The sequence below is a fragment of the Zalophus californianus genome, chromosome 7 (assembly GCF_009762305.2).
Source record: "Zalophus californianus isolate mZalCal1 chromosome 7, mZalCal1.pri.v2, whole genome shotgun sequence".
NCBI lineage: Eukaryota > Metazoa > Chordata > Mammalia > Carnivora > Otariidae > Zalophus > Zalophus californianus.
In genome coordinates, this window is record NC_045601.1 from 143874821 (window position 1) to 143887114 (window position 12294).

The following is a 12294-nucleotide window of genomic DNA, read 5'->3' on the forward strand; positions in this document are numbered from 1 at the left end:
AACCTCCTTAATATTTTTTATATTTGATAACTTGTTGAAATAATATTTTTCTTACAGTGAGTTAATATACTATTAAAATAGATTTTATGTGAGGGGCGCCTGGGTGGCTCAGTTGGTTAAGCGACTGCCTTCGGCTCAGGTCATGATCCTGGAGTCCCGGGATCGAGTCCCACATCGGGCTCCCTGCTCAGCAGAGAGTCTGCTTCTCCTTCTCACCCTCCTCCCTCTCATGCTCTCTGTCTCTCATTCTCTCTCTCAAATAAATAAATAAAATCTTTTAAAAAAAAAAATAGATTTTATGTGTTTTTTTACTCTTTTAAATGTGGCTACTAGAAAATGTCAAATAATCTATATAGCTCTTATTGTATGTCTGAGGAAAAGCACTGGCATACAGAGGACAATTGCACTGGCTCACTGATAGGAAACTAGCTACATTCTTAATATCACCAATCCCCAATATTAATGACACCTACCTCAAAGTGCTCTGACAAGGTGTTTGATAATAAGTGGAGAGTGATGAGCAACAATGCTTGGCACATTGCAAATTAGAGCTCAGGAAATGCTAGCTCGAAACGCTATTGTTCCCACTCTGCCCTAAATCCCTCCACTGTGAAATCCTCTAATGATGTAATCTTGCTTCTCCTGGACCTATTCATCTCTGGCATGAATTTCAACCTAAAGTTACTTTCTACACTTCCCTTAGGCATAGAATGATACCTAGAACTTTCCCTATGAGAAGTAATAGGATATTTAATTTTTCAGCCATGAGAGAGAGCACTATGTATGGGCAGGAAAAAAAAAAGTTTGGCATAATGCATTATAATGCATTACAAGTAGCCTTTAATTTCTGTGTTACTCACGCTTTTGTCATACATGGACATGAGATCATGAATTTTCATTGTTGAATTATCAATCAGCAGTTTAGTTTATGCAGTTCTGGCTAATCAGCTATGTTTGGGCAATTATTTGAATGTATTATTGCCATTATCAATATGATCATAATAAGTAGAACATTGAAAATGATAACATTAATAATGTCAAAATAAAATATAGACTTCATAAACTAAAAATCAAGACAAGGACCTTTTTCTTTTTTTTTAAGATTTATTTATTTATTTTGAGAGAGTGAGAATGAGAGAGAGAGAGAGAGAGTACATGAGAGCGGGGAGGGTTAGAGGGAGAAGCAGGCCCCCCGCCGAGCAGGGAGCCCGACGCGGGACTTGATCCCGGGACTCGATCCCGGGACTCGATCCCAGGACTCCAGGATCGTGACCTGAGCGGAAAGCAGTTGCTTAACCAACCGAGCCACCCAGGCGCCCCAAGGACCTTTTTCTTAAAGCAGCCAAATTAGAGTCTAATGAATGGCTTACAGTATCAGACTTAACCCAGTCAACTTTGTGAACACTGGTGAGGGACTGGAACAAAAATCAAAGAAACATTGGTGAAGATTGTATCTAAAGTCTAGGTGAAATTAGAGATTTTTATGACAACTTTTAGCTCTCTGCGAATGAACTCTCCCTGTACCCTTACTAGAGAAGGGTGATTATATTTGTTTTTGAGGAATACATTTCATTTGAAAGTAAAGGACACCCGTTATTACCTAGGCAGATATGTTTGCAGGAGACATTCAATGTGAGGATCAACTGCAAATATACTAAACTCCAAAGGTGTGTGGACTTGAAAGCATTTGAAAGGGAAAGGGAGCATGGATATTCACTATGCCATAACCATAAGCACTAACTGGGATTCTATTTGAAGTGTCTTAATTAAGTCTTCTGGTTGCTACAACTTGACCCAACCAGAGCCAAGCGAGGTGACCCCACTGGCAGGAGTTCCGATGGCTAGGAGAACCAAGAACTCCAATGTCAGGAGCCCAGAGAACACCGCTCTATGCATCTCTTCTCTCTGCTCTGCTCTGTACTTGGCCCCATTCTGCTCTTTTTATTCACCAGACCTCTCGGTTTCTACTACAGAGTGTCTAAGAAGGCAGTTCCCCGGACATCAGGTCACCTCAGTTTCTTTAACTCAATTCTAGTTCTTGGAAGAAAATTTTTGATGGTTCATATTGGCCCAATGCCCTTTGGACCAGTCAACCATCCTTTAAGGTCGGACACTTCACCAAAAGTTTAGGCCACAGAGGACATAATATATTGACACACTGTCATGCAAACATTAAGCCAAAGATGAGGTTAGAGAAGACCGAGACATTAGGGACAGAGGGCATTCTAGACTTTTATTGTCCATATGGTTGCCACAAGCCACATATAGCTAACTGAGCTCTTGAAACAGGTTAGCAGGAACTGAGATGCGCTGTATGCATAGAGTTTCCAAAGACATGATATGAGAAACAAAAAAGAATGTGGAATATCTCATAAATATTTTTATATTGCTTTTATGTTGAACGAGAATCTTTTGGATATATTAGGTTAAATAAACTATGTTATTAAAATTGATTTCACCTGTTTCTTTTTTCCTTATTTATGTGCTATAGACAGCACTGTTCTAGAGGTTATTAATTCACACAGGCATAGATCCCTTCCATAACTGGCTATCTTCTTCAGCGTGCACTTTATGGGATGCTGGTCCTCAAGGAATCTTAAATCTCACAGGTTGCCATTTCAACAGTAAAAAGATGACAAAATATCTGGGAATAAAGGTAATAAGAAATATGAAGATATATTTGGAGAAAATTTGAAACATTCTCCACAGGTACAAAATATTTGAAAAAAAAGGGGGGGAAACATAAAATGTTCTTGAATAGGAAAATTCATCTCCCCAAATTAATTTGTAAATCTAACATCATCCCAAAGAAACTACTGATAGGGTATTGAGGGGTTTTTATGCATAATGGAGGGGTGAAGAGGTGGGAGGAAGGAAGCATCTTAAATTACATTTGGAAAAACGAAATAAACAAAAAATAGAATAACCAGGAAATTCTGAGAAAGAAGAGCAACGAGAGGGAATGAGCTCTATCAGCTATCAGTCATAACATCTCAGTTTATTAAACATTCAATTTTTATTTTAATACCTACTATAGGTCATGTATTCTCAGCATTGAAAATAGTCCTGTGAACAATACTTAACAGTTGTGATCACACTTGAGGAATGGCCAGGAAAGACCAAAGGAACAAAGTAGAAAACGAAGAATTACTCCAACTATCCAAAGAATTTAGCCCATGATAAAGGTGGCATCTCAAAATGGGGGTGGGGTAGGGGGGGCAGAAATGGAAGGGTTGTATACATTTATTAAACCTTACAACAAAATACAGAGGGCTCAATTGTTTTAAATGTGAAATTAACAGCACAAAAATAATGGGAAGTAACCATGGGAAAACTGTCTTCGTGAGTGCGCCCGCGCGCGAAGCGCTCTCAAAGAAGTGGAGGTCTTTCTACTCACGACAACGGACGTCAAAGTATCCCCACTCTGTCGGGAGGGGCGATGCGGGCAGGGATGAAACCCGTGGTCCCTACCAGGAATGGGGGAACGAATCTAGATTAATTAGCGACTAGATCCGTCATTGTGGCAATGGACAAAGAACTGAGCTGCAGTTCCCAGAAGCCCGTTCCTGGAACTTGTCTCGAGAAAATCTGTGCTCACCAGAATAAAAACGGGACTAGGACTTTCTCTGTCCAGAAGAAACGCCATGAATATAAAAGAACCCACAGATAACACCGTGAATATACACGAAAGCCCTTCATTAGACACCACCCCCACACATGCATACGCTTCCAACTGTTTACCCATATTTTGCTCCTCGCATCGAAACTGTTGGGACTTGGGGCCGCACAGAAATCCTTTAAAAAACGTCTCCGGTTTTGGGATGTTGACGTCTGCCTAAAACGAGGCTCGGGTACCCGCTGCCAGGACAAAATGGCCGACGAAAAGTTGTTTTTGATGCACTCAAATCCATCACACCTCTGTCCATATCCAAAGATATACGAGGCGAGGGATGGAAGGGTGCGGGTCCAGCCGTGCGCTTTGGCAGGGTCGCGGCCGCCGCCGCGCGCTTTTCCAGACGCGATACTTGGTGGCCGCGGCGCACGGGCTTGCAGACGACATCGCGGGGCGCAGGCGCCTGCACCCCCTCCTCCCGGGTCGCGTGCTGCCCCCCCCGGGAACCCCTACTTGACTTTCCAAGACATGGGAAGTGTCCGAAACACCAGATAACACGTTTTTCAGCGGGAAAAGCCCAAATCAACCCACCAGAAACAAAACATAGAACACACAAGAGGCCGAACGCCACCCAATAAAACACAGGGAAAAAATCACGGGCTGGAGGAGTGGGCCAACCCGCGAGCAGGGCGGGACTTTTGAATGAGTTTCCAACCCAATGGGGGTGTCCCTAAAGACACAAACAGGCTGGCTTTGATCTGTGGTTGTTTTCGATGTACCCGGCGCGGGGCGGGGCTGGCGGACGAGTGCGCGCCTCGGGACAGCGCTTCCGCACCGCAGCCTCCGGGGAGGCCACCCGGGGCACCGCAGGGCGGGGGACGCGCCCCACGGCGGCGCAGCGATCCCCTCCGCCCCTTTCCGGTTGGTGTAAGCCCGAAGTGGCCAACCACACCCTCGCAACCCTGGTTCTAGAGCTAAAGGTTAAAGGGGGAAAAGGCATAGGAGGAAAGAATGCTCAGCTCTTTCTCGGAGATAGTGGTGGCTCTGAAAAGAGCCTTTTTGGGTTTTAGAAGTAGACGTTCAACAATCTACTTCTTTTTGGGAGCAGCCTTCTTGGGCTTGGCAACCTTGGGCTTGGCAGTCTTGGGCTTCACAGCCTTAGCTGCGCTCTTGGCGGCCTTCTTGGGCTTGGCAGCCTTCGCCTTCTTCGGACTCTTGGTCACTTTCTTGGCAACAGCCGCCGCCGCGGGCTTTTTGGCCTTCTTGGGGGTCTTCTTGGCGCTCTTCTTGGGGGTGCTCGCCCCCGCGGCCTTCTTGGGTTTCTTGGCTGCCCCGGCCGTCTTCTTGGGCTTGGCCGCGCCCGCCTTCTTGGCTTTGGGCTTGGCTTCCCCCGAAGCCGCCTTCCTGTTGAGCTTGAAGGAGCCCGAGGCGCCGGTGCCCTTGGTCTGCACCAGGGTGCCCTTGCTCACCAGGCTCTTGAGGCCCAGCTTGATGCGGCTGTTGTTCTTCTCCACGTCGTAGCCGGCGGCCGCGAGCGCCTTCTTGAGCGCAGCCAGGGACACGCCGCTGCGCTCCTTGGAGGCGGCGACGGCCTTGGTGATGAGCTCGGACACCGGGGGCCCGGACGCCTTGCGGCGAGCCCCTGCAGGCTTTTTAGCCGCCTTCTTCTTCACCGGGGCCTTCTCCACCGGGGGGGCGGTGGCGGGAGCGGCGGGAGCGGTCTCCGACATGCTGAAGCTCTAGGAGTGGGTACAAGTGGCAGAGCGCCGTGGGTGCGCCGCGGCCGGGCCGCCGTATATATAGAGCGCAGGCGCGCGCTGATTGGTGCTCCGCTCGCCCGCCTGGCTGGCAGGCTCCGAGCCGCCGCGGTGCGCCCAAGTTGTGTTTGTTCGACTTCACAAAAGTGGGAAAATGTGAAAATGCCCCGCACCAAATCTCCCGGCTTTGGTCGGGAAAGGATCCGAGAAGCCTCAGGCTTCGTGCTCGCCGTTTATTTTTTCCGCAAGCCCAAAGACAACGCGTCCAGGCGCCCCCAACTCCCCCAACTCCGAGGGAAGTCCAGGATGGCCGGAGACCACTTTCTGTTTTTCTTCTAAATTACCTGTTCGCTCCTTTGCCCCTGAAAGTTCTTTTTCTCAGGGGTGGTTGGGCACATGCTTCCCTTCTCAGGGAGACAAAAACGAAATGGTTTCCACCTCAGTTTTCACGATAATTCTGTTTCTTCGCAAGGCAAGTAACACAGGTCCTCTGTGAATTCTGCGCCCAGACCCACAGGAACCGTGGACTGGGACAAGGATTCCCGGGCCAGTCCAAAGCCGTTAGGGTCGGATGAAAGGGGGTCCAGAAGCCTTGGGGGGTGTCCTGGATCGTGGGGGGTTAGAGACTTAAATCTTAGATTTGAAGACACTGAAATTCTTTATCAAATCCGGCTTTTCACAGATGGGGGCGGGGCCCTCTTCACTTCTCCAAAGGCGAGAAATTGGGCAGTTTTTAAAAAGGTCTCAGGTTCCCCTCTGGGTTGTGCAAGGCAGGGGTCTGACCCTCAAGAATAGGGAGAATGAGGGAAGAAGGGAGACCCCCTAAGCCTGCAAAAAAAAAAAAAAAAATCCTCAATAGACTTGGCAGCTATAGGCATTGAGATGATCTGTTTTCAAAGAAAACAAGCATTTATTTATTTATTTTCATATGCTCCAGTAAAGGGATGAATTTCAGCACATGAAAATTCGAGGTTTCTTCCCGTAATACTATCTAACACATGTTATGCTGTAGAAGGACACTCTCTAACTGGGAATTCAAAGACCTGGATGGAAGTAAAGCAGCTGACTTTAATGGGATACACTTTTATCAGATGAACTATATATTTGAAGTTGAGCAAAGTAGATGGCAAAATTTTAAATAGAAATAGAGGAAAAGTACTGGAACATATAAATTATTACACCATTTTTTTGTTGTTGATAAGAACACCTCTTCCCGTACCCTCTAAAGCGGGTCTTACATATTCAGTTCTCAAGTTTGCTTTACTTCTTTAAGGTTTGGTACTTCATATTTCAGCCTTTGGTTGCCAGCAGTCACAATATTTTCTCAAGAGAAAAAGCTGAATAAACTTACTACTCATATATTTAATATAATTGTATATTTATATTTAGGGACAAAGGAAGTATTACAACTTACCAGAAATTCCCATTCAATTATACAGTGACATGAAAATATGTATTAAAGATACCCGCCTTAGACTGTGATCAAGTTGTACAACTTAAGTTCGGTGATGAATAAAAAATGAGGCATCTTTTAGACTAAGGATGACTCCGTGGTTTTATTGAACAACCTTTGTTCAACATTTGGAAATTGTGTCTAGTACTGATCATGTCCTCTGGGAATTAACAGCCTAATAAGATTAGTGATGGATGAATGAGCAGCCGTAGAAAACTACTTTAGACCTGCCATACCTCACTGTGACTTTGGGTATAGGAATTGTAAGAAGATATTGAAAGTGTTTGAACAACTAAAGGACTTTTATCATACTAATGTACTTTGGTAACAGAATAACAAAACAAAATAAGAACATGGCACTTCGCTCTGATTCTCTGTACAATGAGACCCCCCTGGCCTGCCCCCCCCCGCCACAGGCATCTGAAATTCAGTTAAGTATGCTTTACCACCAGGAAAATAACAGTGGAAAATCTTGATTACCAGGTCACTGGACTTCCCTTCACTATAAACTGGTGTCCTGATTTATAAAACAGCAACATGTAAGTTTGATTACTGTGACTCAGTTCTCTAATATGATCACTCAGGTTCAATCAATCAAAACACATCTCCCCACGTGCAAATCTGTTGTCCAGATCTCAAGTCATTAGGATACCTGCCGCTCAGTCTTGCTCCCAACCTCCTGGCCGCATGGTATAGGCCAGAAGGCAGAGAAACAAATAACCCGTCTCCAGATCCCTGAAACTTGTGTTGAGAAAAGGTATCCAAAACTTAAAAAACAAGGGGAAACTATTTCTTCGTGTCCTTCCAAGCTGTATTAGAAAATAGTATTTGGGTCATTTGATGCTCTAAGGCAATGCTCTACAATAAAATAGAATGTGAGTCACATGTGTAATTCTAAGTTTTCTAGTAGTCCCATTGACAAAAGTAAAAAGAAACAAGTGAATTTAATTTTAATAATATATTCTACTTCAATCTATCCAAACTATGACAATTTCAACATGTAATCAAAATTTTTAAAAAATAAGATAGTTATATTCCTTTTTTTTTTTCCCAAATGGCAAGTCTGCCAAATCGAGTGTATTTTACATTCGTAGAACATTCCCTTTCAGACTAGCCACCTTACAGGTGCTCACTGGCCACAGGTGACTACTACTTACCATTCTAGATGGCCCAGCTTTCGAGAAGTTAACTGACTTCATATTTACTCTTTGATTAGGTCCACAGTATGTGAAATTAGACATTCATTTGTAGAAGATTGATACTCTAATAAGGGTTTTGTCCAGTCAAGAGGCAAATGAACTCTTTCCAGCAGAAAAGATAACCCTAAAAGTGATGATTGCATTGCCTCATAGAACATTAACCAGTTTTGTATCTGAAAAACTACCACTCATTCAGCCTTTCAGCATTTTTTCTTTTCCGGACTGAATAGGTATTTCATTCTCCTGTATCCTGCCTTGACCTAACTTTGTCATCTTGCTTGCAACCTCTTTAATGACTTACATCGTTCTTTGCCCCATGCTTGAGCCTGCTGTAAACAGTACTTGCAGGAGACGCATGTTTTTAACTTCTTGAAGATTATACTTTGACACCTGGTTAGTTGGTTTGTTCTAAGTGCTCCAAATCAGAATCTTTAGAAGCCATTCTAAAAATCAGAAGACACAAAACTCTTTGGCTGTCGACTTTAAAGTAACTTTAGATCTGGTAGGTGTGTCATGGAGTCTCAGGCTTTGAAATAAGATTGAACAAGCCTGTGAACAACAGAAAGCCTATTAAAATTAGTTCCAAGGAAAAATTCAGGTCAAGGGTGTGGTCTTCCCACTCAAAATTGGTGGCCTTAAGGTAGCCAACAATAAGCTGAGGACACAAATATTGTAATGCAATAAACTGTGTATTTTTGTATTTATACACATTCTGAATATTATGGATTGGCTAATTTTCTTTCATCTTCCTCAGATCTGGAAAGCTGGTGAACAAAATTAAATATGCAGAGCTGAATGTCATGTCCAAAAGGCTATAATGGCCACTGGACAGAGCGTGTGGGGGAGAGAGACTTGAACAGCAAGAAATACACAAGGACAGTGAGAGGAGCTGCTGGAGCAGGTGTAGGGATCCTCCTTTTACCATGCCAGAATAGGGTTCTGTCTGCTTCTGAAGGTAGCTAACCTGATATTCGTGAACCCTGTTACAGGCCCCCACTGGGAGCGATTAAAACCTGCTTCTTCCTGACTCACCAATGGATGAGGCTAATAATTGCAGCCGCTGCACTGGGCTGCCCGCTCAAGTGTAAATGGCCAACACTTTGGTCCACTGTGAGGTTGATGATATAGGGCAGCCTGAGAAAAAAATATTCAGGAAAGGGCTTCCGGAGATTTGCAGCCTAAAGAAGATTGTAAGTCTGATCGGAAAGACCCAAACCACAGAGAGAACAGAAGAATAAAAAAATTAAAATGTTCATGTGCTGGTTAACACCTTTGCCTTCAAGTCCTTACCAACTCAGTTGAGAAAATAAGACATCAGAGTTCAGCCTAGAGCAGTGGATCTCAAACTTCTAGATTTCAGGACCCCTTTACACTCCTAAAAGTCAGTAAGGCCCCCCAAATTTCATTAATGATGGTTACACTTATAGGCATATTAACTACATTAAAAAATTAAAACTGAGTGTTAAATTAATCTAATAATGTGTATCTATATTTACTTGGTAGTATTCATGAAGTATAAAAGTAATTATGTTTATAATTATATACATATAACATATATCACATATTCATTTGTATTACATTTTACAGATTTCTATGTATAACGTATGGTATAGAATATCATATAAACATTATAGTACATTATATTTTATGTATTATATTGCATATATAAATGATGGACGGTCAACTCAAAAAACTTCCGCATTCCCTAGCCAGTTGGAAATCCTGGGAGCCCCAGGCTAACCCGAAACTTGTCAGGCTGCCTGCAGGTAGAGAAAACAGCTGAGCTCATGGTGCAAGAGAGTAGAAAGATGGCAGTTTTGGAGCAAGCACATTGTTTACGATCCCAATTCCTCCACCCAGCAGCGGGGTGGCCCTGCTAAGTTCTCAGACTTTCCACTTCCATTGCCTCCTCTAGCACAGGGGAATAGCACCTCCCCCCAGGAATACAGTGAGAATTAAATTAGATCACATGCACACAGTTGCTGAGATAGGGCTGAACACACAGTTGCCTCTTATTTGAGGTTTCCTTCCATGAGATCCACCCACCATGGGACTCTGCTGTTTCAAAGTGACCCTGAGAAAGTTGGTGCTCTCTTTAATTTGGAGGAGGATGAGAATACACCCGCCAACAAGCTTGTTCCTCTTTCAATTAGGTGTGTTGCTCCTGGAAGCCTCTGAAAGGTAACATGCCTAGGTGTTAACTCAAGGAAAACTTTGAGAAGAGATTCTTTTTTTTTTTTTAAGATTTTATTTATTTATTTAATTGACAGAGAGACAGCGAGAGAGGGAACACAAACAGGGGGAGTGGGAGAGGGAGAAGCAGGCTTCCCTCGGAGCAGGGACCCCAATGCGGGCTCGATCCCAGGACCCTGGAGCCATGACCTGAGCCGAAGGCAGTCGCTTAACCAACTGAGCCACCCAGGCGGGAGATGTGTGTAGGTGTGTGAGCGCTCATGAGCATGTATGTGCATGCGTTTAATTGTGTGTGTGTGCGCGCGTGCGTTGGGGAGTAGTAGGTGAGCATATAACCCAGGACCATCACTGTCACTCAGAATCTACCCCCACATTGCTGTTCTTGGAGCTCACTCCTAAAACTCCCTGGGAAGAGAAGATGATGACACGCACATAGTCACCAGGTCCCCACCTTCTGCATCTCAGGTGTGTGCATACTTTCAATGGCAGGCAGGTATGGCTGTCAGGGAGAGCTGCGTGTTGCCGATGCCTAAGAGGGACCAAGGAACTCCATCACCGTGCCTTTTTTACTTCTAAACTCACCTAAACCTGCTTAAGTTCAAAAGAAATCCTTGTTAGGACCAAATTCTTATTACATTAGTCTACCTATGGATTTGTAGCTATACTTCAGTTAATACATAGATTTCTTATACTTTTCATGGTTAATGGTAGTGACATTTATATTGCCTCTTAATTTTATAAAATAATCCAAGAAAAATACAGAGGTGGCATAGTATATTTATCAAAATGACTGCCTCAGAGGCTGGAATGCCTGGGTTCAAGTTCAACTTTACCGTTGGACAAGTTATTTAATTTCTCTATGTTTCAGTCTTCTCATTATAAATGTCAGTAATACTACCTGATTCATAGGCTGTTATGTGCATTAATGAGTTAATATTTATGTAGCTCTTAGAATAGTACCTGCCATATTATAAGTACAAAATTTTATATATACATATTAAATAAAAGCACACATATATCACTATAACCACAACACAGCACAATCCTGCAACTCTTGGTTTAATAGTGTCAATAGTACTAATAAAGATAACGAGTAACTGCACACTTTATGGACCAGGCATTATATGCACTACTTTCGTTCCATCTTCACCACCATCCTATACATCCTTTACATTCAATATCATTTCATCAGTAAGAAAACGGAGATTGAGAATTCAGATTCCTCCTGGGACAGCCGTGAAGACAGTACAATCCATGTCCCCAACACCCGTGCACACACAAATACCCATTGAACTACAGTCAAAGATAAGACTTGTTTTTTAATCTATAAAGTGCATAAATTAAAATACACCCCAACTATTACTTACTATCTGTTTAGTGAGTTTTGGGTAGAAGGCCTTTCACAGTCAAGTACATCCTTTTTAGAACTCACACCTTCCTGGCAGGAGCAATTTACAATGCATCGTGCTGTTTGTCCTGATTGACGCTAGGTGGCGCTCCGAACCAACCAACTCTTACTTCAGGGGCACTTTCTCCAGGCCTTTAGGTAATTATTTAACCTCTCATTACACACTTAACAGTTTTCTGTCCCTTTTGGTGAACAGAAATTACTATCCCCATTTGACAGATGGTGATCCAGGGGCCCCTGGGGAGCCCTAAGACTACAGGACGTCCAGAGGCAGGAAAGAACATGAGAGGAACAAATTGAGTGACTTGGACTCTTGTCTAAGTGGTGTAGAGAAATCAGGCCGGATAATTCTTTCATTCCACGGAGAACTCATCAGCACCCTCGAGAAGCCCAGCACTGTGCTGGGTTCGGGGGATAAGAAAGTAAGGAGGACAGCCTCTCGGTGGAGGCTGACGGTGGAAAGGGTGGGAGGAGGCGGAACTAGGAAAAAGGAGGTCACGGTGGTTGTTCAGAAGACGTCAGAGGGGGCCTGAAAGAGGGGAACAGTCGGTTTTCCCCGGGGGAGGAGGTTAGGCCTCGAATCTTATAAGGGCAACTTTGAAAGTACTCAATTCCTTCTTTTCATTCTCAGAGTGCAATGACCACAGAGAGGAGGGGGTTTAGAGGTGAAT

General features: G+C 43.8%; 1 protein-coding gene across 1 annotated transcript; it reads right to left on the bottom strand.

Moving 5' to 3' along the window:
• Nucleotides 1–1311: 1311 nt before the first annotated feature.
• On the bottom strand, nt 1312–5369 carry LOC113926856 (histone H1.2). The gene has a single exon (XM_027602227.2). It carries the CDS (start codon nt 5341–5343, stop codon nt 4702–4704), a length of 642 nt encoding a protein of 213 aa, XP_027458028.2. The 5' UTR covers nt 5344–5369; the 3' UTR covers nt 1312–4701.
• Between the last annotated feature and the right edge of the window lie 6925 nt (nt 5370–12294).